The 27,809-nt window shown below is 34.6% G+C and overlaps 3 protein-coding genes and 1 long non-coding RNA gene across 16 annotated transcripts in view; 3 read left to right on the forward strand and 1 right to left on the reverse strand.

Moving 5' to 3' along the window:
- Window positions 1–2,718, forward strand: part of LOC134538224 (exportin-7) — a 51,391-nt gene extending 48,673 nt beyond the window's left edge. For 4 of the 8 annotated variants that reach the window (XM_063379350.1, XM_063379352.1, XM_063379353.1 and 1 more), the window contains exons 22-23: window positions 1,531–1,658; window positions 1,745–2,718. In XM_063379350.1, the coding sequence (XP_063235420.1) occupies window positions 1,531–1,658; window positions 1,745–1,841 (225 nt within the window). In that variant the 3' untranslated portion in view covers window positions 1,842–2,718. Of the gene's footprint in view, window positions 1–1,530 lie in introns of all 8 variants that reach the window. The other 4 variants (XM_063379347.1, XM_063379348.1, XM_063379349.1 and 1 more) reach the window with 1 other exon arrangement.
- Window positions 2,719–7,011: 4,293 nt separating this feature from the next.
- LOC134538230 (uncharacterized) lies at window positions 7,012–12,417 on the forward strand. Its single transcript, XR_010076108.1, has 2 exons — window positions 7,012–7,269; window positions 11,683–12,417. It is a non-coding gene; the product is annotated as an uncharacterized LOC134538230 (long non-coding RNA).
- On the forward strand, window positions 7,264–8,497 carry LOC134538229 (putative transferase CAF17 homolog, mitochondrial). The gene has a single exon (XM_063379368.1). It carries the CDS (start codon window positions 7,381–7,383, stop codon window positions 8,443–8,445), a length of 1,065 nt encoding a protein of 354 aa, XP_063235438.1. The 5' UTR covers window positions 7,264–7,380; the 3' UTR covers window positions 8,446–8,497.
- A 1,645-nt stretch (window positions 12,418–14,062) lies between the features above and the next one.
- Window positions 14,063–27,542, reverse strand: LOC134538231 (RNA-binding protein 34-like). 6 transcript variants are annotated; one of them, XM_063379370.1, is made up of 7 exons: window positions 27,336–27,542; window positions 24,651–24,892; window positions 22,608–23,035; window positions 21,387–21,502; window positions 18,811–19,026; window positions 17,413–17,709; window positions 14,063–15,816 (listed from the first exon to the last, which is right to left on the reverse strand). In XM_063379370.1, exons 2-7 carry the CDS (start codon window positions 24,884–24,886, stop codon window positions 15,736–15,738), a joined length of 1,374 nt encoding a protein of 457 aa, XP_063235440.1. In that variant the 5' UTR covers window positions 24,887–24,892; window positions 27,336–27,542; the 3' UTR covers window positions 14,063–15,735. The 6 variants fall into 6 exon arrangements, with proteins under 6 accessions (XP_063235440.1, XP_063235445.1, XP_063235441.1 ...); XM_063379375.1 differs by having other exon boundaries at window positions 14,063–15,813; window positions 27,340–27,473; XM_063379371.1 differs by having other exon boundaries at window positions 27,340–27,473.
- Window positions 27,543–27,809: the final 267 nt, after the last annotated feature.

Here is a 27,809-nt window from a genome sequence, read left to right on the forward strand (position 1 = left end):
AATTTCATGCATTATTGACGAGCAGGTTGATTACAGGAAACAGAACTTTCACTTCGGTGCGTGACGCTGCTTTATACCCATTCCTCGTGGTTGTACGAACATATCTTTATTTGCTGGTTATTTTTATGGTCAAGATTACGTGGTTAACTGCTGTTAAACCCAAATTCTTGTAATTACGCTATGTGTTACTAAAGTGCGAGTTAAATCTTGAAACTAAGCAGTGTTTAACCAAAACTTTGTTCAAATCACAAAGAAAGTTATCTTTTAATGTTTTAAATTTATGGAATGTCATTTATTTCCATACAAAATTTGAATGAATGTGCATACATCGGAAAAAATTATTATTTTTTTATTATTGTGCATCTCTTAATGAATTATGTATTGAACTTTTAAACCACAAATACTCACCGATTTAATTTTATTTATCTGAACGTATCTTTTTTTAGACTAACTGCAAATAATTACAAATTATTTTATCGCAACAATGCAGCATGTCAACGTTTCACCATTTAACAGAATTTTGAATACTGAAATCTTCTGTTTTAAAAATGAATTTGGACTAAAAATAAAACTATAAAATCTTGTCTCTAGGTATTTAGTGTATGTACTTACTTTTCTCATATTATTTCCCTTAAAATTTTAAATGTGTCAGGTGTCACCTTGTCATCATTTATTCTTAAAGGGGATAATCCTCCTTGTATACTTTTAACAATTTTTTCTTGAGTTCTTGATGAAATGTATTAATATTTTACATATATATTTAACTTTCTTTTAGTCAGATTACTTATAATAAACTCACTCAATTCAGCATGTAAGCACCAGGAGATAATGTCAAATGGGTGACTGCAGATAATATAAGATACTACTATAGGCCATGAATGTGGGATTTGATTTGAAAATCCTATGTCTTTTGGTTTGTGAATCAACCGAAGAAATAATAAAAATTGCAATATACTGAAAACTGTAGGTAGTATAACTAATTAGAAAAATTCCAAGATTAATTGTCCTTTCAGTATTAATTTTTACTGTTGCTACGCAGCATCTCTTTGTACCTCATTGAGTTTATTAAGTGCAACAGTTACTAGTTATATTATGATTACTTTGCTCATTAATATGTTCTTATATGTATTGTTTCAATTGTGTGTCATTGTGATTGAGTGGTCAGATCACTTTCCTACTTCTGAGACCTTCCTGGTTTGATCCTATCGAACCCGAATTTTTTGTACGTGGGGAAATATGGCGGATGTTTCCGTGAGTTGGTGGTTTTTCTCCGAGTCCCCCTAGTCATAGTTTCGTTAGTGGTTCATACTCCTCTCTTAACCCTCGTCATTTCTAAAGGCCCTGATATCAATGAGGCATGAGGCCATAATTAATTAATTTATTGGTTTCAGATGTTCAGTCTTGAGAAAATATAGAGAAAAAAAACTTATACTTGTCTTAAGTACACATTAAAGAAATTGTGTACGTTATACAATGTAAGATGAAACTTGTAGCTTAAATTGTCATGCATTGTAAATTTTTGTGTTTTAGTACTTCAATCAACTGCGAGAGAATATAATTCGAAGTCAGCCACCGGATAAACAAGCTGCTATGGCTCAATGGTTTGAGAATCTAATGGATGGCATTGAAAGAAACCTTCTCACAAAGAACCGTGACAGGTTGGCTGTTCTAATCAATTTGGTTGCTATTACAATTGGCTTAATTTGTACATTATCAAATACTTTGTGGTTATGTTTGCTTGCAGGTTTACCCAGAACTTGTCAATGTTCAGGAGAGATATAAATGACTCCTTGAAGGGCCCGAACATGACCGCGTCTGTTAATGACATGATGACTTCGTAGTGACTCCTGCTCACCCCAGTGGCGGTAGAGTTGCCACTAGAACATGAGATAATGACTCTTCCATTGCTCGTTATGTTACGTCTCTATACGTCGTCAGCATTTATTATTTTTGTATCTCATCAGATCGGAAATTGTTTTTAAGTTGCTACAAATGAACTGTTGGTTATCATTGTAGACCTTGCGAGTGTGGTGCATAGAAACAAACTGCGTTGCTGTGTACAAGTGTGTCAAAGCAGATTAAAAATCTGTATTGTCATGAGATATATTTGTTGTGAAGTTAAAAGTGTGATGCTACCGAAGAAAGAAAATCTGCTGAACCTACTGTGGTGTGCTGTAAAGTAAAACATTTTTAAAACTGGAATGTTTATCATGTGGCTGCTATGTGAGTGCTTGGTAATTTTGTAGACATGCTGCACATTGATTTTCTTCAGCTAATGTACATGCCAGCACATCTAGCTTTGAGATTTCTTGATTGCAAAGGTCACGTATGTGGTATGTGGTATGCATGACACGTGGTAAGCCCAGTGTTAAGTCTGTTTATTTTCCTGCTGCGTAAACATTTTATGTTGTATGTGTGTGGAATGATTCCAAAAAGACACTGAAAATGTCTTAAGTTTTGTGATTATTGAGTTGTTTATGTGTAGGTAAATAGATTGTACATTTTATCAGAAAAGTGAAAATTAAAGTTGTTTTTGTTGTTTCAGTAATACTGATTGAAGCTGAACTCGTAACACAAAAGAGAATGAAAATTTTTATCACTGTATTGTAAAGATATGTGAATCAAAAACATCTGTTCACAACAGCTTTGAACATAACTTGGTCCAGTTTGTTATGGTTTATATAGCTTGTTCTCAAAATAAAGAACATGCAATTGAGAGTGTTTTTTTGTCATTTAAAATGCTCTAAAGTTTACAGAAAAAGAACCTTGATTGTTTTACACTCCATTTGTTTACACTTTACCCTCAGCCGCACTAATTTTCGTTTTTTTTGTCTCTAAACGTACGTAATAAAAATAGCAGATTGCCATTAGCATCAGAATTCCAGAAAACTTCTTTATTTACATCGTTTCCTTTCAACAGCTAAATGAGTTGCATGCCTCTAGGCTGTTAAAGTGTACCATTCAAATCATGTAATATTTCATACCTGTTATTCACCTGTAATGCTTTCTGGCTATGATGCACATTTAATTTTTAATTATTTTTTTTTGTAATTTAAATTTTTGCTTTTGGCATTGGAGGGCTAGGGTATATTCTCACAAGAATTTTGTCGACTTGAACACTACAACTATCATGAAAATTAAGACTTCCGCAAAGTTTTAATAATAAATTGTGTGTGTACGATTTATAAAACTCAGAAATGTTGGGGTACTACAAATATTATTATTATTATTATTATTAACGTCATAATTGATTTAGTGTAATGTAAATGGTTGGTGGCGATGAATCTGCAGTAAATCTTCTGATGCCACTGGAAGTTTGCAATGTGATTGGCTAATGAGTTCTATCTCCACTCATCACTGACGTTGCGTCAGGGTATTGTGAAGAGCCTGCAGAGTACCGGGTACTAATCCTGGAATCAGGACTCCTTCAAACAGCGCTTTTAAACTTAAAACTGTATAACAACTAAACAAAATGCAGTAAAGTAGTTTTTCCTAATTCTGTTATTAGGAATCTCTCGCAGCCACAGAATTTGATTATCATCACTGCACAAAATGTTCCTCAAAATCAGGGACGTTAATTCTTGTGAAAATGATGTAAATAAGAAATGGGGAATTTCTGCATCTAACATCCACACATATTTTATTGAATATGACAGCGGTCAACATGCAATAGAATAGCAGTCATTATACACATTAAGAGGATAGTTTACAGTGCACGTACTAATTTGCGCCTAAACATGTGCATCATAGCTCAATAGTGAAATATATTTTCTAGTTGTGTTAACTTTCAAAGTTTAGCATGTGGAATTGCAATGTTTAAACTTCATGCAATGGAATCTCAGGATATAAACATCTATAACATATACAAAATAAGTGCTGGGATAAACATCAGCTAAGCAATTTATAGAAAAAAAAACAGTATCTGTGGCTTTTCTTCTGAACTGCAATGTACGCATGTTCAGAATTTCTAGAGTTAAGTCATGATTAAATTTCTCTTGATTATCATTAACTAAATTTATTTATTTTAGTTTGTATCATGCCCATCAATAGCCTAGAGCTTTAATGGAGGCAAGCGAAAACTAAGATGGTTGTCGTGTTTGTGTGTACATAATCCATGCAGAATGTATTCATTCCGTGAAGATTATAATCTCATTTCTTGCTATACCATCCAGAGGTAATTAGGTTCTAAACTACATATTAGCAGAATATGACTTAAATGTTTAAAAATTCATGTGGCTATTGAAAGATGTCAGTGAGTGTGCTTCTCTACCATGGTGTTATATACCATCTGCCATAACTAAAATGTATTTAATAAACCACATTATTGTAAGACATTTCATAAAATCAAATTTCTTTCTTAAATTAAATTAATATTGTTTTCAGTGGGATCAATTCTAAGTAACTAGCCTGAAACGTCTTTTTGTTTTGTGCACACTTCGTCCGCGAACAGAAGCCCAGTGCAGCCCGGCATTGCTAGGGGCAGGCAGTCATTTACCACCCGACGTTGAGGCCGCTATTTCTTTGTGCACTGCAGAGCATTTCTCTCGATACCTTCACCGATAATAACTACAATAGCATGTGTTCGTAAACCTTTACTCTTCACTCCGCGGCTGGCCTTCTTCCGGCTTGATGAGGAACTTCAGCTGCTTAACGTAAATCATTTTGCGTCATAACGTGTTTCTCAGTTGTACAGTGTAACATTGTAGTTGAAAGGTCACACTGAATGGTTCCCCTCAGTCGTCATGGCACAACCGCAGTACTTTAGACTTAGCCTTAACTGGGCCGTGTATGGTCTAAAATTGCAAACACTCTCGACAACTTTTATTCCAGGACTGTAGTAAGTCTGCGCACTGAATTCGAACCCATGACTCCCACTTCTGCCGGGGAACAGGCAGGGGTGCATCAAATTGACACTTAAGGCATAATCTTTAAGAATTTTTTACCTGCTCAAAATTCCTGTCCTCGCACACACTGCATTTGCACAAGTATTTTTTGTGGTAAGGGACTGTTGGTGGCTGCGTCCATTAGGAGTGGCCAGTTAGTCATCTTTTGTTGGTGGAACTAGCACACAGTGCCGCAAAGTCCATGCACCATTACGTTCTGTTAAGCCCACGGACATTCTGGGCCTTTTTCTCTTTGTGCGATTCACATGGTTTATTTTGAACCCAATAGCCTCCTGCTTCTAGTTATTCCTTTCCAGATTTGTTAGGGTTAGTAGCATGTGGGCACATTCCGTGGACAAGAGCACAATGCGTAACTTTTGTGTGTGGATAATTTGTTTCATGACTACACATAATGTCGTACCATGTCAATTCTCAAATGCATGATATGTGACTATTGTGTAAGTGTAATTTGTTCCATGACCACATCAGCCCTGAACTACGTGATGCATGGCTATCATGTTAGGAAAGTGTTTCATGTCGATGTATAACTTCATATTATGTCAGCCCCAATCATGAGGTGTGTAATCCTCGAGTGAGTTTAATTTGTTTATAAAACATATGCCTATATATGCCAGGTGTACCATCGACTCTGTGAGTGGTAGCGTCCGGCCCCTCTCAGTGGACCCGAAAATATGTGGCTCAGCCATACCTGTTTCGAATCATCACCACTTCAAATCAGAAAAATCCGGCTAAGCTGCCACACAGACCCCTAACAACGAGCCTGCGCTCGAGGACCGGGATAGGTCACGACTTCGAGCAGCATGTATGAGTTTGCTGCGCAATAAATCTACATTTCACCAAGAATCCTCTTTAGTTGTGCCTTTAGTAGCATAGCATCCTGGGGGGTTAACACCCTGGGGTATTTTTATCTGTGCCTCTGTCACTGCCTTGTAGCCACATGGCAATGTCACAACTGCGGGCATAGGGTCTCCATGCGATTTGCTAGTCAGGGTCTAACCTACCACCTCACCATCTTGGCAAGGTAGATAGGCAGCAACTGTTAAAAGTGTGTATAAATTAAGTTTTTGTTAGGTTTAGTTAGTTATTTTGGGCATCGACGAAGCACATTCTTTTTGTACTGTGCCATTCTATCAAACAAGGTATCAGTCCACCATGTCGTGTGTTGTGATTAAAGACGAGCCTGGTGATCTACAACCTGGTTTTCCTTGTAGAAAGCACCGGGGCGTTCCCGGTGGCCTACAACCTGTATTCGTGTTATTTTTGCGCAAGTCTGTAACACAAAAGCCCTTCGCCACATTAGAAACACCACTCCTTGAACCATCTCTCTCGTAGTTTATGTGCTGGTTATTAGTTTCTCCTTCCACTTTTACAAATTAGGGCCTGACTACATCATCATCTTATTCGTCCTATTCCTATATCATTCTATACTATTACGAACCCGACTACACGATCCTAAGAACAGTGACGCCACAATGGCTGTAAAAAATATATGATAAATACTTGTATCGATGACTTATGGTAGGAAATAATATTTGTGGAAAGAAACACTGGATAGTAGTGGGTGTTGGAAATGGCAGTGGTGAGCGGCAGACGATGTAGACAGGGCGGGAACAAATGCTTAAATCAAGGGCCAAGGTGGTGAGACGTCAAGATCAGGGAATCTGATGTGCTCATTACCCTCCTTTTCCATTTGTAAAATGCAACATCAAAAAAAAAGTTGTCTCTAATTGTTTCAACGTAAAGCATCTTTGTTATCTACTTAGGAAATAAAATTACGCACCCACCATTAAATTAGGTTTATATTATCGTTTCTTAACAGCTAAAAATTCAACGACTTTTTGAATGTGTATCCTTTGGCTCTGTACATTTATACGAAAGCAAAAATTATATACTTGACATGGAGCGTTCACCTAAATCAATGAATTTTTTTCTGTATTTTACATGCCTATTAATCAAGAAATATTAAAATTACCTTTGGCATTTAAATTACCATGTTGAGCGAGTGCGTTTTCGTTGCCTGTCATTATTTAGCCTCCATATTTGAAATATTTTTTTTAGGCCCATTGAGCGCTGCAATTGCGTGTAACACTTTCACCATTGTAGTTTAGATCTATACTTTCTGTATCTTTGGTGCTGGGACTCATTCAAAATCAAAGATTATCCACCTTGAAATGAGTAGTTGTTATTAATTTATGGTACTCAAAATGAAAAGTGTTGAAGATGATTACGTACAGAAGTTCTACGTATTGTCGGAAACATTTAGAATGGAATGTTCTTTTCCTGGGTTTGGTTTTGTTGGTTAAGTAATCTACTGCTTTTAGGCTACGAGTTGAGTCGTATGGGTGATTGAACATAGTTATAACAGGTACGTTTTCCATCGATACAATATTTTGACTTTGAGGTAATTGTCAACAAATATATTTTTATTGTCCGCGTAGATATAGTTGTACTTAACATTTTCGTTAAGACCAGCACAATGAGTGTTGCGACGTGGCTTAGGTTGTGTGGTAGTTGTAAATTACGCAGTATCAGCACACATGGTGCTAGAAAGTTAATCACTTCAGCAGGAAGTATCGAAACTACAGCTGTAGAGTGCCTTCGCAACCGCGGTATTTTGCGGGTTTCTGGACCAGAAGTTTCAGGATTCCTGCAAGGTTTGATTACAAATGACATGAGACATTTTGATGAGGGTGCTCTTAGCATGTATGCTATGTTCCTGAACATAAAAGGGCGGGTTTTGTGTGACACCATCATCTATAAAGGAGAAGACAATGTGTACTTTCTTGAATGTGATGCTAACTTTATGCATTCACTTCAGAAACATTTAAAACTTTTTAGAGTTCGCAAGAAGATTGATATTGTCAGCATGGAAAATGAATTTAAAGTGTGGGTCATTTATAATACTCATTTCGAATTAAATAATCAGAAGAGTGTATCTGAAGTAACCTTAACAGAAACAGTAAAGAAACATTTTTCACAGTCCAATGTAATTGCAAGTAAAGATCCTAGATTACCAGATCTTGGCATGCGTATCGTTACTCCTGCAGAGGTTAATTTAGAGGATATCAATTCCCAGGAAAACAAGATAATGGAAAACAGCTGCTTTAATTATCGTACATTACGTTACAGGTTAGGCGTTCCAGAAGGAATAGATGAATTACCACCTGAAAAATGTTTCCCCCTGGAAATCAATTGTGATTACCTCCATGGTGTTAGTTTTCATAAGGGATGTTACATTGGGCAAGAAGTTACAGCGAGAACCCATCACACTGGCATAGTTAGGAAACGTATTATGCCTCTAATATTTGACCTGATTCCAAAAGATGGATTCGTTTCAGATATGCCAATATTAGACATGTCATCCCAGAAAGTTATTGGAAAATTGAGAGCTGCAGAGAAAGATTCGGGATTGGGATTACTTAGAATTGAGGAAGCGCTAGAATGTCAGACTTTCAAAATTTCCGATGGAACAGGTCACACTTACAAACCAATTTGGTGGCCAAAAAGTTTACCCAAAGATCGAATTTCAGTCACAAAATAATATTGATCTAAGTTTTTTAAGGTTTAAAAGGAGTTGTTTGGTTTCAATGACTGCATTATAAAAGGTAAGATATTACAAATTAAAGACATGTTGTTTTAAGACTGGCTGGCTATTTTGGTTTGAATGAGCATTCATATTCCAGGTATGTTATGTTGCAAACTGGGTTAGGTTTAATGCACATTTTTATGATAAATTTGAATTTAGTATGAAATAAATTTTTTTCAAAAAGGTTTTCTTTGATACCAAATAACTTTAGGCTAATACAAAGGTGGAACAGCGAAGAAGCAAATTTTGACCTGTAATGTAGAACCTAATGTAACAAAAATGTAGAAGTTGAAGTCAATTACAATATTATAAGTCTAAAAAGTGTTTAGTCTACAGAACACTAAAAAATTATCACATATAATTGCTTATAATACAGTACTGAGGATGAACTAATGCTTCTTTAGCTACTCATCTATTAGGAAAGAAATTGTAGATTCAATTGCTTACTGCCTGGTACCAACCAATAAGTTAAATTGAAACCATTCATATGTTATATTATACATAGCTACATATTTTAAAATGACCGGGATTCATTGTTAGAGGGAAATTGTCTTGACTAGTGACTTGCTGTACAATTGTAATAAAATAATTAAAACATGTAAATCTAAATTTATGGTTATTCTTATTATTGTTATTTATTTAATTTAATTGAATAGTTGGCATTATGCAATAATTTTGGTTAGGTGTGGATAGCAACATTAAAAATATTGTAAACTATTGTTAACAGTTGATCAGGAAGTACCCATTTTAAATTTAGCTAACCTATCTTATCAAACCGTTAATTTTATTTTACAGATTTTTGATGGAAGTACATAACCTAACCTGATGGTAAATATTAATTACCTAGTAGAAAAGAGTTAAAGACGCTAGACACATTGTTAAAAAACGAGAAGCACATCGGGTGTGTTTCTGTGGCAGTGAAGGATACATCATTGTGTGCTACTCTTCTTAGAAATGAAAAAATTTAGTGAAGTTACATTACAAATCTGTAGAAGTCTTGTCCTAGAATTTTTCCATTGTGTATCTTTTCCGAAATAATATATTGTTAACAGCAATAAACAGCGATTATGTACTCACTCTCTGCTAGCACTAAAATATGCACAGACAGCAGTTTTTTCGGTACCCCAAGTACTTTGAAGCAGTTAATTTATATTTGCTATTAGCTCAATCCGGCCACGCTTTGCTGTGGCTCAGTCTGATATGAAATGAATAGGAAAGTAAATCAAAGTATTCTAGCAAACATAAATTCCCCAAGAAAACACATAATACAATTTAACACCCTGCTTTTGTTGTTAAATTTACTACTGCACTGGTTTATGTAATTGTTCTTGTTGTTGTGGCGATGATTAAAAAAAAGAAACCAATGAATGAATCGAATATAACATTCTGTATCAGTTTATTTATTTATTTATTTTTCAAAACAGATAATCGAAGCACTTCTCATATAATCAAATCACTTACAACGATTTATTATACACATCAATATGAACAAAAACAACTTTTTTCTTCAACTCGTAAAACGTGTACTATGGCAAGCAAAAACAGACAGTGGTGAGTTTTTTTTTGTATGCACAATCCAAGGAGGGAGAATATATTCATTCCATGAAGATTATAATCTCCTTTCTCGCTACACCTTCAAGAAATAATTCGGTTCAAAACTACATATTAGCAGAATGTGAATAAACCATATATATTCTATTATTCTATTAAAAAAGTTAATTTTTTTCTTCTTCCAAAAATGCTTGGACCTGTATAAGTTTATTTATAACCAAACATCATAATATCAAAATTCATGTTTCTTACTTTGAAAATGGACTTCTCAAAAAATTTCCATTTTTTATTTTGAAAATTGTACTTTAAAAACACTTGTGTATTGAATAAAATGTAGTGTCAAAATTTCAAGTCAACTGATCGACTACTTTTCAATTTTTGCTAGCACAAACATACGGAGGCTGTGTGTATACCTATATATGAATGGTAATATATGGTTAATATATGTTTCTTTTTGTATGGAGGTCTGTATGTTAGAACATAATTACACAAAGTTTAGAGAATTTAAATTTGATTTATAACAGTAAATATTGTATTTATATAATTGTATCTATGTAACACTAGTTTCGAAATGTAGTTGTGATGTTCCTAATATATATGACCAGAATATTAAGTTTGTGAACTGTGGTGTATGATAAGGTTAGCTGTTAGTTGAAATGTGCTTACTAATGGGTAAATTGTATGTAATTATAAGCCATGACTGATTGTATATTTAACCTATCATAAGATCATGTAAAACTTGTAAACATATATTTTAGTCAAGATTGTTATGAGTATATTGTTTGTTACTTTTCATTTATATGTTTAAAAGTTACAATAAAATCTGCAATGTAATTACAAATTGCTGTCTTAACATTTTTGCTGTACAGTAAGACACAGAATTAAGTAATAAAAGACACAGTAAACCTCATATACATTAATTGTTCACAAGGCACTGATGCAAGCTTAGATACCTGGCTCGGGCTTTTAGCTGACAGGAGCCAGACTTTCAAATTTGTAAACGGTTACCGGGTGAAGAGTAACTTGTGTGTTTAAGTGATGCAGTGCCTGGGAGTAGAGAATACAACTACGCAGGAATATTGATGCCTTGCCACTCCATTTACTAGCAAAAGCACCACAGAACTGATCTCTTATGCATTCATTGTGCAAATATAAGGCAATGTGTTACTGTTTCCAATTAAATAAGAAAACTATATACAAATATACATTAATCAAAGGATTACTGATACATTCGCAGAACATATTTAATGTGTAACAATTAAATTTTTCATATGTACTGTGATCATAATTATATAAGCATCTTTACAGAGCACTCTCTCAAATTATTGTAGAAGAATATTCTTGATCAAAATGGAAATATAAGTATTTATAACTCAGTATATGTTAATTCCTAGATGATTTTTCACCCTTCAAATCAGATGAAAAAATGAAATTTGTGCAGAACATAGAAAACTAAAATAAACCTAAAATTCAAGCAATAGTGTTCATACTAAATTCAATAATTTATATTAATGGAAGTAGGTACTGTAAGTGAAACCCTCTTTCAATCTTATTCAACGAAGTTATAATGATAAGTATGGCCTAATGATTGCAACTGCAAGTGTACCATTTGAACATTTATAAAATCGTACCTGATTTCAGGAAGCAAGCCCCCACTAAGATATGGAACAGGACACAGAACAAGAACTCAATGACGGAGGAGAGTTTGCATGCTCCGTGTGTGGGATGTCTGAACATTACAGTTACAAGGGGAGGGAGCCCCCGTTCTGTAAGAAGATACGTCTCGTGGCGGAGAGCTACGTGATGAAAGATCCCTTCTCTCCTCCAAACAGCAACCAGTTCCTAATCCTCGGCTCCGACTGTTCGCTGTGCAAGAACCCCGTATGTCAGGACTGCAGCATATTTTACTGCAAGCCATTCTGCCTTACGTGTGCTCACAAGAACATAGACCATTTCCCTCAGCAAGTCAAAGCCAAACTTAACTCTATAAAAACGGAGTGAAGCCATTTATAAGTTGCAAATATTTTTATTTTATTTTTGTTTTGTTGTATGCTACCCACCTTTGTGTGATCTCTTTTTTTTTAACTGACAGCCAGTCCCTTTTATTTACTAGGCGTTTGCTAAAAATCCAGAGATGCCAATACCAAACCAAAATTGACATTAAAAATATAAATAATAGATAGTATTTGTTTATTTACTTGGAGTTTTTCCTGTCACATCCAACATTTTTAAACTGTCTCTCTTTTGATCAAACAAAGATATTGATAATTATCATACAAAAGACTAATAATATTTTATTGTGCTTCATGTTAACAGTTGTTTGTTGTCTTGTGTTTCATTAATGTTAATAAAATAACAGATAAACTGCAAAAAAAATGTATTACTGAAATTCATTCAGTTTTGTAGATAATACACACTCCTTTTGAAGTAACTAATCATATCCCGCCCCCTCTTTTTTCCCACCAATATAACTTAAGTTAGGCCTAATCAAAACACAGAAGTACGTTTTGTCGACTAGCATTTCAATCCAGACACTGCTCTCGTTAAAATCAATTTACAGAATTAATTAGCTGTTAAATAACATACAATTGCATAGGTAACAGAAAAACATAGATAAAGCAATTTTAAAAAATGGGTGTGTGTACTTATGTACGCGCGCGAGAAGTTATACTTCTTTGACATCATTAAAAAAATAGTTTTTAATTGCATGCAAATAATTAATTACAATAAAATAATAAAAGGGCTGGAATAGGATAGTCAACACAGTCAATAAAGTTCAGTTTAAATTTGAAATATTAAATAAATAAAATTTAGAGAATAATAAATATATGACATAATTTGTACTAAATATTATAAGATACTTAATTTTAAATATTTGTTATTGATTATTTAATATTTTAAAAGAAAATAAATAAATTTAATATTAAATTCAAAAATTAAATTTAAGTTTATTCATTTTTTAAATATTTATTATTTTATTAATTTAATATTAACTTTTCATTTTTATTTTATCAAAAAGTATTCGTTAAATTATTTTCATTTATTTTTATAAATATTTATTATTTATTCAATTTAATAATAAATATTAAAATTTGATATTCAATTTTAATTTTTATCACAATTTTTTTATTAAATGTTCTATTAAATTTATTTATTTATTTTGTAAATTTTAAATAAATAATAAATATTTAACATTAATAATTTAATAATATTTAGTATTATTCTATTAAATAATATTTGAATTTATATCAATAAATAATACATACAGATAGTTAACCTCAATTATGTTGGAGCACTTGAAAAAGTATATAAGCACAATTTTTTTTACTAATATTTACGAATAGTTATTAATATTAATCAAAATATTCAATTTAAAACACTACTGAATATAATTTATTAGCACATATGTAATTCACACTTGTATGAAACTAAAACACGTGTTGTGAATGTAGAAACTAGAAACATGTGGATAAATATTATAATATGAAAACAGTGATCAGAAGCAACGAGCGTGCCAACATGCGCGACTAATAGAGGTTCTATTTCTATTTTGTTGGTAGATTTTTTCGAGACTTACTGAGCGGTTTAGCGGGCAGCTTCAACCTGTTAATTTTGTGTTACAGTGATGCGCATCTTAAAATTTCACTCTCATAATTTTTTCATAACGTGCCCAAAGAAGTATAACTTCAAAAAACTGTTGGGATAAAATTTTTTTAGTCAAACTACTAGACAAACACTGTAACGTACACCCCTCGAAGTAACTCTCTAATTAATCCCAGTACAACAGAGCGCTAGTCAAATACATTTTTTTTCATAACAGAGTATTTTAATCAAAGTAATTTGTTTTATAAATGTGCTTGCTGACTACCATTTTAATTGACATTACTCTGTTTAGATTAATTTACAGTACTAATGTATGTCTAAATACATTTTAAGTTCATTTAAATAAATGTTAACATTTTGAGATTAAAAATAATAATGTTATTGATATAGGAGATATATTAAAGTTATAAGATTTAAAAAAAAGAATAAACAGAACATTTTCTATTATTAGACAGATTATTTAACCTGTTAACGTGATTCCAGACTCAGTTTTTAAATAAATGTGTTTCTGCCATAATTAGCCACTAGTGCATCCTAGTGAGTGCGAGGTAAACTAGCCCTGAAAGCTCCAGACATGCAGTATGGTGGAATATAAACATTGGCTGAACACACTGTCGTCGGGAATAAATATGCAACGAAGGAAGCGAATAGCTATTAAGAGCAAAACATTGTTTGTTGATTCTTCACATTAATAATTGTTGCACTGCATTTAATGCTACACAATTACCACTGCCATCGCACGCAAACGAAAATAAAAAGTTGAAAATTATTTTTATATTTATGGTTTATGGAAGTAAAATATGTTGCAAACCGGATAACCAGCACCCGGATAATCGGGAGTCTACTGTATAACATTTTGAAAACTAACATCCTAGAATAAATTACAATGTAAAAAAATTTACAGGCCTTAGAATTTACAAAACAGGCTATGATGTAGTCACAAACAGTTTCTGAGACACAATGTTTATGTTAATTATATAGCTCTTTCGATGCCTCATAAAATAAGCATTTTTTTTACATCAACAAGATAGATTATTTAACCTATACATAAATGTAATTCGCTGACATGGTTGTTTACTGAATGCTTGTCTGCCAACTGCAACACAAATCGCTAACCACATCACTTGCCACAAGCACATTCTTGTAGGTGCGAGGTAAACTTGCTCTCACAAGAGCAGGATGTGGCAGTGTGACATTAACACTTGTTGAACATTCGTGCGTATTTAATGCTTAATTAATAAATCATTGCCACATTTCATTGAAGATAAGTAAATATGTAAGTAAGGAAGCAAACAGCTGTTAAGGAAAAGGTAACAGACTTTTTCTTCTTCTTCCATTTGTCATGATTATTAATTTGTTACAACAGTGCAGTTACTAGGGGCATACAGAAATTAAAAATTCACCAAGTTTAAAAAGTGTGTTAGATTATTTCACTACTTCAAGATAAGCCCTAATCCACTGTTGTAATTACTAAGAGCAGGTGTACATACTATGTATTAAAATCTACTGATTCTGCTTTGTTAGGTATTGATGATTTCCCTGTTTTTGACAGGTTTTTAAGAAACTTTTTCAATTCCCTGATTGTTTTACCTGCCCGTGGGAACCTTGATCAAATAAAAATGAAGACTAAAAATATAAAACACTGTTGTGCAACGTTATTGAGATGTGTACCATATAGTATAAGACTCTGCTGACTAAAAATAATATGGCAAAAATGTTCTCCCTTTTATGTTTATCACATATTAGCATTAATATATTCTTCATATGATGATGCACATTTGTAAAATTACATAATGTTAATAAATATTTAAAAAGAAAATTCCCAGAAAGTATATTTACACAGTATGCTAAAATATGACAATTAAGTGTAAGTTTAATGAAAATTAAATATTAAAACTCTATACTAATTAGATCTTGGCTGACGATTGCTGAGAGTGAGTCATCACTATGACTAATAATTGCATGTAAGTTCACATTGATATATTGTAATTAATAAAAAAACTACACCATGATGGAACAGAAGCATTCTTGTAGTCTGACATGATAATTTAACGTTTTTATTTAAAAACATACATGGTTGGTCATTACCACTTATATTGAATTTTTCTTCTTTAATCCTCCAGCATGTTTCCCATTAGAAATATTTTTTTGCAAAGCTTTGTTTTTCTTCTTCTGAAACAAAAATAGTTCAACATTACGAAATAAATTTTCGTTGGAAAAAAAGAGCATACCCAATACATAATTTACATTACGAACAGTAACACATCCTTCATCTATTTACCCTTGCCCCTCAAGGTAACGCTCTGATTTGTTCTAGGAAAACAGTGCTTAAAAAAAAAAACACACACTAATAAAATATGTTCCTCCTTAGGATTATATTAAACAAAATAATTTGTTTTCAAACCAACAAATTAGATTTGATGACTACCATTTCCACTGGTAATGTTAAATTCAATTTAAATGTCTACATATATTTAAAGTACATAAATAAAAACTAGTGATGGATAAAATCCATATTCTCTCGAATCTGAATCTTAAATTAAAATCCTAGAGAGTACCAAGAATATATAGCTTTAATCTGAATTTAGGATCAAGTGTCAAAAATAAAGTAATGTACAATAAATTAAAAAAAATTGACAATGGGATGGAAGTATACTACCCTTTAACTAGTGTTGAAAATTTTATACCCTTTAAATGGTTATTTCTCAAACTAAGTTCCCAGAATCAATATACTATATTGTAATTTTATTTATATAATTACATGTCAAAAGTAAATTTTTTTTAGGGAAAGGTAACATGATAGGTATGAAGGAAAAAAATCTACCTAGTAAACTTCAGAGATTATCAGTTTTAATTTAGTATACGTATTTCCTCAGAGGTTATCAGTGTTAATTTTTTAATTTACTACCTATATTTCCTCTAATATTATTGTACGAATCTTTCTCCTTGAATATTGAATCCTTCAAATAGTACGGATTTAATGGTATTTGATGATTTTACGATTTGATTGGCCCATCCCTAATACATAACAAAATTTGAATTACGATTTGAGAATTAACATCCTAAGAAAATTTTATTGGCTGAAGCAAATAGCTATTGAAGGAAGAGTAATTTAGCTATTAGTTTTTGATTCTTCATAAAATTTAATAGTTGCATCATATTTCATGTTACAATGTACATGCACGGAAATGAAAAATTAATGCAGTTGAAAAAGAGTTGTACTTCAAATCATGTCCACTCAAATTGATTAGTTAATAGCCAGTAACTGCTTAGAAATGTTTCAAAATGTATATAATTTTTGCAAACTTATTCATTGTCTGCAGTTTTATCTCAATGCCAGAGTAATGATTACATTGTTAATTATATTGTTTTAATACATTTCTTAATATTACTATTAGATTATTATTCTAAGATCATAAAATAATGTCTATTATCAGTATCTCAGTTACAATCACTCTAATATAAAAAAAAATCCCATGCTAAACTATTATTTCACAGGAGAAACTGTTTATAAAAGTTGGACACTATTTGTGCTTTACTCAAACTGAGCCAAAATTATTCATAATAATTTTTAAAAAAATGTTATATTATAAAGTTACATTTTTTTTTGTTCTTTGGGTATAACTGGCAACAGAGCACACTGAAAAATGATAGGACTAATTGAAAAAAATTATGCACTGGAAAAATAGCAAATGCCCATTAATATATAGATTCAAAATAAGGATACAACACGCTATAGCACAATGCACATTTAAGCTGTTCTCTTACCTCTTTTAGCATTTTTCCCACAGAAAGTGTTTTTCCTTGCAACTTGGCTTTCTTGGCTTTCAAAGAGGGTTCCACCTGCTGTACAGTTTCCAGCTGGCCAGTGCTTGTAGCCTTCTTTACCTGCTTCTTCAGCTTTCCTGCGCTCTGGCTGACTTCTGCAATCCCACCTTGGATTCCATTTTGTTTGGCCTCCTTCTTTCTCTTCTTAACGCCGGTGGGGCGATCAGAAATTTGTGACCTCCCACCTTGCATCTGCACTCCATTCGCTTTCGAAGCCAACTTCTCAGCGTTGCTGGCCTAAAAATCAAAATAATCAAATTATATTAGACATGGACAAATTAAAAATTAGTGTTGAACCATGCAACATTAGTGGAAGATGAGGTGAAACCCTGAAACCCTTTTATAGTATGCCTTCTAGACTGTAGCAAACTGGATTTTTTCAAGTTGAGTGAACTTAATACAGTTCTCAAAAATTACTCATTTTAAATTACACTTGTTGCTCCCTGCAAACACATAGCATACCAAACAATATTGATAACCTCCACAGATAGCAATTGTATATGCAATTGCAAGTAACTTGTGACCACGTAAATAATTACAAGAGCTGAACACTGACTGTAACTGGCCACTAACATTTAATAAAACCTTAACACAGCAAAATGAAACCTACACCTTTGTGTTGTCATTTACATGATTTATAAATTACAGGTTTACCTCTACCTATATTTTTTAATTTAACTTACTTAAGTTGAAACACAATACAAGTTGTTACATCTGGACTTCTTAGTCTAGAAAAATTACATAAATTTGGCTTGATTTACACATAACATTTTGGGAAAATCTTGTAAGCATCTCTACAGAGCATTGCAATGGACACTTTGATATTTAAAAAAAAATTTTACGGGTGTACAACCATAGAGTTTATTTTCAATCCCTCTACTTTTTTTATGTGAGAAAACTTAGCAATCCTCGCCTAGTGAAATTGCCGCTACAAACATCAAACATCATCGCACGTCAAACAGTTGCAACTCAAATGAGCAGAACATCTGCAGAACACGACCAACTAGACTGACATAGCTAAGAAATTAGAAACTGATGGTATGGCACATGGCATAGATAAAATTTTCCCAAGCTTATCAACATTGTTAAAGAGTATTATTTTAATAACTCGTAGTTTGCACCTGCTCATGATTCTAAGCCATCGTCTATCTGTAAAATGCAATACAAAATCTAAACAGAAAACTATGGTTAAATATTTGGAAAACCAAACACAGATGGATCAACATCTTAACCAAAAAAAAATTGATTATGTTCATGAACAAAAAATTCAAGAAAATTAAGTGCTAAGAATGCAACACAACTTAAAACCACATTGCAAATTTTAAGTTATCCTCTCACCTTTTTTAGTTTCTTGGTCTCGGAAAGAGTTCTTTCTTGCACATTAGTCTCTTTAATTACTTCCGTGGCCTGGTCACCTTCCTCAGCCCTCTTGGATAGCCGTTTCATTCTAGAAATTTTCTTGCCGGTCCACACATTGTATTTTTTTATGACTAACTCTTTATTTTTCAGTTCGACTCCATTCATTTCTAATGCCAAATCCGCAGCTTCACTGAGCTACAAAAAAAAAAGGTCGACATTCTGTTAACAGTGACAAATGAAGATGCAATTAGACATGAAAGAAATATAAAAATTATGTTCAGCCTTAACTTCATGTCATGACTAAGAATATATTGTTACGAAACGTAAGCAGGGCCGCGGGGCGCAGGTGCAGAGTTGGCTGACATCACGTGCCGCGCGCCTCTGGTAGATTACACGGGTTGCAGCTTTCCCCCCCCCTTCCCACCGCTACCCGCGCGGCGCTGTTAGCTTGACATCTGACACCTGGCAGCTGGGGAGTTCTGCGCGCCGCCATGAGAGCTGCAGACGCCTTTCCAGAGATTTGTGCCATCGGGGTCGGCGCGGAATGACGTGACTGGCCCCAGCCGCGCTCGTGAATTCTAGAAGGGCTCCTGGGCCTATACAAGCCCAGGACGCCGGCCTCCGAGTCAGTGAGGAGTCGGGAGTTTTCCCGCGGCGGAGTTTCCGGGGCGATTGTGCCGCGGGGGCGGCGGAGCAGCGAAGTCCCTGGACGAAGGTTCCAGGGCAGGGAGTTCAGTTCCGGTGCGATAGTGTCGCAGGTGGAGTTACGGGGCGAGAGAGTCTGCGCGAGTGCAGCGAGAGTCCCGAGCGAAGCGTCGAAAGGAACCTCGGTGAAGGGAAGTGCGGCGGCGGCGGCGGCGGAGTGCGGTGAAGGAGGGGTGCTGCGGCGAGAGTTGCGCCAGAGGTGCGGCCCAGCGAGGTGTGTGGAACAAGTGACTGGGGAAGCAACATTTTAAAGGGTAATTGATTATTAGGCATTTTTAGAAGATTATTTGTTAGTGATTAAAATATTGGCAGTAAAACTGTGTAGTAAAATCTTTAATTGGGCTATCCATTTACGAACCCGGTAGTTTTCCCACAACGATTATTATTATTTATTTTTATTTTAATAAATCGTAACAATATATTTATGAGGAAGGTGAATTAATGGAAATATTTGAATGCTCCAAATAAAGTACTTGTGATACTAAAGGATAGGAGGTCAGTTCCCACTGGACCGATAACGCAGGATTTGCTTTGATTCTATTGCTCGCCGACAGACACCACGTAAGCTGTAAGCTCGACGCGAGTCAGCAGTGTGTTTGGTGCACGAGCAAACACACGATATACACTTGCGTCTAAGACGTGCCCCCCCCCCCCCCCCCCCCCCCCCCCCCCCACAGGGTGAACAAAGGCCACGACGATTACAAAGATGCTGTGCGCGTGACAAGTCTCAATCGGCCGACACACTGAGAGGTCAAGGTCCCCCCCACGACAGCAGTGCTTGTTACAGGCCCGAGTGCGGGTCTCACGAGGCCAGGTTCGGTGGACTCTGATCTGTCCCTCCAGGCAAACGCTGGGACGGTTCCCCCCCCCCCCCCCCCCCCCCCCCCCCACTGTCCCTGTGTGACCATCTCTAACGACCTCACTGTCCAGAGACACTGACCGCAAGTAAGGTGAGGCTTGATGGTCGTGTGGTGCAAGTAAGACCAGCGTTAACCACACCTTGGGAGGATCGCTGCAACAGCTTCCAATGACCGACCCCTTTGACCAGCATTCAAGTATCTATTATTTCTCATTCAGGATGCTTACATTGAGAGCATATAAATAGAATAAAAAAATTACTTTAAAAATTGTAACACAGAAGGGTTTTTAATCCATATTGTATCCAAAATTTGCGAAAGAGACTGAATGCTTCAAGTTAATTGTTATTCTTAAAAAGCATAAAACACTATGCCTGTGTTAATACTAGAATTTTTTTTGCAGTGAAACGAATTTCTGGTTTGTTCTCAGCAAAGTACAAAAAAAAAAATTCTAACGTTTGTGATGTTCGTACTAATTAAGTGATAAACTAATTCCTGTGTGTAACATCATTCAATAAAAATATATAATAAATATACATAATATTAATATTGAGCATTGATAAAAGCAAATAGAGGGCCACCTTTGGATTTTTTTTAAGTAACCAACTTTATTCAAGAAAAACCTACACAACACAAAATAAAAACTAAATGAGCCAATCTTAGACTTCCATGTTTTAAAGTTTCGCAAAAAAAAATACGAAGCTTCACATCAGATGGGAAGCTTTGCATCATACGGAAGTTTAAATAAAATAAATAGCAAATTTCATAATGAAGTCAGATTGGATTTTCAAAAGAACTTCCATTGATTCCCTTAGCCAAAGCTTCGCTTATGCCTATAAAAAAATTAATTTTTTGTCATAAATTTTTTTAAGTGATGCAAATTAGTTCAAAATATTTAATTCACAGAATAATTTTGACAAACTACACAAATACAAAATCTAAACACCGGAAAAACTCTTAAATTTGACTTAATTTAAATTTAAAGACCCGTACCTTAAAATGTACACTTGCCATCCTTGTCCCATTCACAATTCTGTCTTGAACAATATGCACACTCTCAACAGCACCACAGTTCTTGAACAAGGTCCGAAGGTCACTTTCTTTAGCAGCTGAAATTGAACAATTCATTATGACACTACACATGCATTTGAATACATTAATGGGCACTGAGTTAACTTAATCTGAAAATAACTCCTCAAAGATAATCTTGGTGATGTGCCACTGTGCACAAGTGTTTTACAATACTTACTATGTGACTATAGTCACTTATGGGGCAGAGACTTGGACTGTGGATAAGAGAAATTCTGGGAAGATCACAGCACTAGGTATGAAGTTATTGATAAATATGTTGGCAGTTAAGAGATGACAAACTATCAGGAATGATATATATGCAAACAAGAACAGTGTACAGGAATTGAATGAGTTCATGGAAAAAGTAAGAATGAGATTGTATGGCTAAGTACAAAGAATGGGAAAAGAGAGGCTGTTCAAGTACACAAAAAGACTGCCCCAAAGTCGACCGAAGAGAATGTGGGAAGAGCAAAGTGTAGTTAGGGAGACAGGAAAAGAACAGAGGAGAAGAATGGAACAGAGTGAAGATGGTTGGGGGAGAAAAAAGATAAGAGGCAATCTACTGGAAAAAGAAGAAGAGCAGGAAGAGGAGGAGTAGACGAACACGATGATGATGTTTACGGTGTTGACGTAGATGATATGTTGATGATCTTCATATACCTTTTACATTTGCACTTTTTCAGAATGCTGTGTGCTCATTATTTCATTTTTTTTTCCTGCTGTACACAATTATAAACACTGCCATTATAATAATCAGCGATGAAATAAAATTTAATATATTAAACATTCTAAATAATTGTAAAAGCATTACTCATTTCAAAATTAAATAATAAAAAAATATGTTAATTTAATTATTTCTTTATTTTAAAAACTGCAGTTATTCTAATTTTTTAAATTACTTATAATCTATACTAATTTAATATGTTGAAGTAAGCTTTATTAACAAATTAAAATTGTGTCAAACTTAATTGCAGTTGTTTTCAAAATACATACAAGAATTGTACAACCAATGCTGACAGACAAAAATATTTTTTTGCACAAACCAATAATCCTACTTGGTTTACTTTGGGAGAAAAAAAAAAAAAAAAAAAGACTATATCCCAATGCAACTAATATGTACACAGCAAAATACTCATAACTCACAGTCGGGAATGTAGTGCACATAAATGGTTTTGCTTTTTTCATAGCCGAATGCTGAATAATCGACAGCCGAATGAACTTGAATGCTGTGATCATCCTTCACGAGACCATTTGCCTGCAGGGCATTTATTGCCGACTGCTTATCACCGAACCTCAGGAACCCTATCATTTTGGTGCAACCAGGACCAAGAAGTTTCTGACGATCATTCAAATTTTTGGACACTCTCGAGTCAACAACTGGCTTGGCCAGGAGTGCCAGTTCCTTCACCGGCCCGTATTTGGAGAAGAAGTTTTTGATGTCTTTCTTATTCCACGAACTGGGCAGATTTCCGAGATAAACAGTGCACATCTCAAAAAACATTTTTCTATACTTCTTTTCCTTTTCCTCTTTTGTAGTCGGAGTTGCAGCTGGTAGTCCATCCACAGATTCGCTGCAAAAGAAAATTTAAATACAGCATGTAGCTAATTTATATGTATTACGTAAACTCACAAACACACACATGCGCACCCAAACCTACACATAAGCACGCACACACGAACAAACAACCCCTCCCCTCCCACCAATGCACACAACACAATCTTACATCACCCACATTCACACCATCCCACCATACACACACATCCTTAGATACACACACTTGACCCACATACAAACCAGCCCACATGTGTACACACACCACCCCACAAATGTGCACACACACATACCCAAACACACACACACACCTAACACCCCACAGATCTGCACACATTCTACATACACATTACCTCAAGCGACTGTGACCAGTTAGGGCCTATGATGTACTTATCGTACACTAACGATCTGTCTGTATCAACATCAGAATGTCAATCACTTTCCAAGCTAAATAATAAATATTTTTTTAATAATGTGATTTGTGAGGAAACTGAAATTTTACCTTCTTAATATGACTATTTTGACTTATATATTATTTTAGTGTCGAGGAAATCATATTACAAATGTTTTTAAATTAAGGTGTGCATAAACAAAGGTTACACCTGCAAATGCCTGCCTGATGTATTTAAGTAATAAACAGAATGCATTAAGTATGGGAAATGCAAACCAAACTCTTGTTTACTTTGATTCTCCATCAAATGTCATTGTTAATGAAAAGGGTGCTAAATCTGTCCTAATTAAAAGCACTGGGAACGAAAAGGCAATGTTGTCAGTAATGCTTCGTATCCTTGCAGATGGTTGTAAATTGCCACCTTACGTAATTTTACGGAGAAAGACCACGTCCATGGAGAATTTGCCACATGGGGTTATTTTCAGATGCCAAGAGATGCTTGGATGAACCAGGATTTAGTGACCGACTGGCTCAAAACTGAACGGAATAACCGGCCAGGTGCACTTTTGAAGAAAAGGGGAATGCTTGTATTGGATACCTTCATCTGACCAAATCACTAAAAATACAGTAGCAAAACCTGAACCCTTGATTTGGTTATCATCTCAGGGGCCATGACTTCACAACTCCAAGTCTTAGATGTTGGGTTCAACAAGCCCTTTGAAGACCAGCTGAAGAAACACTACAATGAGTGCCCACTATCAGGTAACCACCAGTTAACACATGCGTGGTTAGCACGCTAGTTTACTGTGTGTCATCCGACAATGTGAGGCGTGTTCCAGGACGGAACCCACCGTGTGCAGACTGCAGCATTTTACATGCTCGTCTGTCGGGGTCCTTAGACCCCTAGCAGCACATGCAAGTTGAGCAAACAAAACCAAATAAGTCAAAGTTTGTTTAGCGAAGGAAACACGTTTTAAATTGCATAGAATTATTACCCTTTGAGACAATACACCACATCGCCCATGATGTGTCGCATAAGCAGTTACAAGCAATCGTCGCAGATGGTCAGCATATGTGTAAGGGAAATGAGCACAATTTGTCATCTTGCAGCCTGCCGTGGTAACCATTGCAAAAGTCAAGGGTGTGAGAACATTGTATCTTAAGATCCCCATTCTTCCTTATTATAAAGCAAGCACAAAGAATGCTTTACTACCAAATGAGAGCACTTAAAAACATAACTTACAGCTCATGTTTAGCTTTTTTGGGGTGCAAACTGCCGTTGGTAACGCCACTTTCTACAGCTGCTGATACATTTATTTTGCTGTGTTTACGTTTCTTAACGCCGCTTTCTATTGGAGGCTGCTCTTTGTTGCTGCTTGCCTCTGGATGACTCAGCTTCAACTTCTTGGAGTTCTTAGGCTTGCGAGGTTGGACTCCATCAGGATTCGGCCGCTTCTTAGCAATACCGTCCTTTCCCATGACAACCTGAAAAATACATAATTTCTTTATGTACAATTTATATATACATTATTTATTTAATAAGAAGTCATTACGTCATTTATCTATTTGCATACAATTGCAAAACTTCTTAACAATGTAACATACTTATGGGTGCCGTTAATTACTGACCTGGCACAATTAGCACAGGAAAACCACAAATTAAAAATATACATATGTGTTCTACTCTAACATAGAACATGTGTACAAGGCAAGAGGCAAAGTGGATGAAGTTCATAAACACTGATTTATTCCACAACATTAATTAGATTACAAAAAGAATCTATTGCCACACAAGCAAAATATGTAACCTGTATAAAATGGAAAAACATGGCCTGAAGAAACGTTAACTATCAAAATAGCAGTAATAAATGGTAGGAAACGAGTACAAATCCAATGATGTGCACCAAACTTTAAAAAAAAAGGTGTAATTACAGTAAACTGTGCACATTATAATCACATTGGAAAAAAAAGATAATCAGGAAAAACTGGAATTAGAATATACAAAAAACCTACTTGTACAACAAAATTGCAGTAATGACTGCATGAAAATAAGTGCAAAGGCATTAAGATGCACCACTATAACTGTGCATGAATTAATTATACTAAATAGCGCACAGTAAATTATTTCAAAATTATAATGCAAATTAAGGGTAAATACAGGTGCACAAAATTGACTAGATTAGACTCTCAACAGGGAGAAATTAAAAAGGGTGAACACCCCAAAAACTCTGGAACAAGTATTTAATACATGGTGCATACCCTCTTGTGCAACCAAAAATTAAAAAAGTTTTTAAGGACCCACTTTAATTCAAAACCTCTAGGTACCATTAACATGAGGTAGAAAACTATTTATAAGATAACTAAATCCCTGATGAAAGTAACAATTTTAAATAGTTACTGCACTAGAAATAATTCAGTTGGTTAGTTAAATTCTTATAGATTAGGCCCCATTGTCCAGTAATAGCTTATTATTATAATTATTGTTGTGCTGTAACATTTAATTTGATCACCAAATAATTTTTTTTAAATTTAAAGACAGCAAATAAACATTTTTAGATTAAAGGTGAAATATAAAATAAAATACAAAAAAATAATTCAAAAGTAGGCCTAAATGTTTTAATCATGTAGCCCAAAATTCACCACTTGTACTAAGCATGCGTGAAACGTTGTTTGCTGGCCAGTATGAAACCAAAAATCTTTCAAATACCCACTTTTACCCATTACTTACATGCTATCAGTCTTTCTTAACGACTAGGCAGGGGCCTTAACAAGTATCAGTGTACTTTCTTCTGCACACCTCAATAGTCAAGTGTACAGTTTTCTACACATCTTGTTTCCTGCTGAGAAGACACACTTAACAAGTCAGCATCAGGTAGCATGCCTTACTGTGTATCAATGTACTTTCTTCCTCACAGCTCAAGGTGCCTAGTGTAAGTGTTCCACGTGTCTTAATATATTAGGGGAATTTGTCCGGCATAAGTCAATGTGCCTAGTGCAACTTATCTTGCATGTCAGGATAATTTTCTCATCGCATGGTCCATGAAGTAACCAGTCCCAACGCACGTAACAACTGAGATCCAGCAGTGGCTCCAAGACCCAGTTGCCTACCATTTCCTGTTTCGCTGCACACAGCAAAAAGGTTTCCCACTTTTCGCGCAGGGAACAAGTCACAGACATACGTACATTGTGAAACATTCTGCATGTAAAACAACTTGCACCAGTGCTCATTTTGTAGTGTTAAAAGCATCTCAGGGGAGCTACCGCCCCCAAGTACCTTGTCTGTAGAACTTTCCTGTCTCACATGCCACATGGCAACATTACACCCCGAGCAATCTGTCGCTACACTTCATTAGTTAGCGCACAGGTGAAACAGCATGCCAACTATTGCCCAGAATTTTCCACTCATATTCGCCAACATCAGACAGGCAAGAAGTGACTATCTTAAAAATACAGTAAAAACATGTGAACAGTTTATATTAGGATAAAAATATTGGAAAAATAATGATGGCGGATCTTTACGTTTAGTTGGATATTTTCAAATTAAGAAATTTCGGACCAACTTAACACTATTTTAAAATACTCATAATGTTGTTATCCTAGGCAAACATTCGGAAGGTTTTCAATCATGTTTAATTTAGCAAACCTAGCATCTTCAACATTTTAAACAATAAACTGCATGCACTATCACTACATCATTTAACATAATTATGAAAAAAAATATGCATTTTATAAATTTTATATGCTTCTCCTGGATGCAGACTTTTCTTTGGCAATTTATTTTATCAACAAAACTAAAATTATTAGAAATCCCTCAATAAATGTGTTTCAGAATAACCTCAATTCAAACCAATTCCGAACACAAAATATGAAAAGTGAATATAAACTAAGTAAATTTACACCATTAAATCAATCCATTAATCTTGTTTACCAACAATTTCTACAGAAGGTTTCTCAAACGTAGTTAGATTCAAAATATTTCAATTGGGAAAAACACGTGTCTATCACATTTCATAAACACACAGAGTGTGTATGTATTTTTAGAGCTGTAGCAAACCGTATGTATTCGTTACTGAGTAACGGGTGCGGCATCTAGTAACGAGTAACGAAACGTTACACACGAATGCATTTCGTTACTCGCATCTTTCGTATGTTTCACGCATGCGCGCGCGTATTCGTTACAAAGAACGATGTTTGTTTATTAATAAAAGCATGATTTGGAAATTCGTCGTCCAAGTTTTTTACTGTTTATTAAAGGTATTGTGTGTGTAGACAAAGTTTTAGATTTGAACAGAAACAACGTAAGAAAGTATTTTTTACAAATTATAAATATGTATGTTTTTGTTTTTTATAATCGCGTATTTTCACGTTTTATGTTCTTATCTTAAAATATATATTATAATAA

Source organism: Bacillus rossius, chromosome 13 (genome assembly GCF_032445375.1).
Source record: "Bacillus rossius redtenbacheri isolate Brsri chromosome 13, Brsri_v3, whole genome shotgun sequence".
In the NCBI taxonomy this organism is placed as follows: Eukaryota; Metazoa; Arthropoda; class Insecta; order Phasmatodea; family Bacillidae; genus Bacillus; species Bacillus rossius.

Coding starts and splice junctions, on each gene's coding strand:
- LOC134538229 (XM_063379368.1), top strand. CDS start 7,381: ATGAGTGTTGCGACGTGGCTTAGGTTGTGTGGTAGTTGTAAATTACGC.
- LOC134538231 (XM_063379369.1), bottom strand. Junction 23,036..24,650: donor AAAAAAGCTAAACATGAGCT/GTAAGTTATGTT, acceptor TTTCTTTTGCAG/CGAATCTGTGGATGGACTAC. Junction 15,814..17,412: donor TGGGAAAAATGCTAAAAGAG/GTAAGAGAACAG, acceptor TTGTTTCAGAAG/AAGAAAAACAAAGCTTTGCA.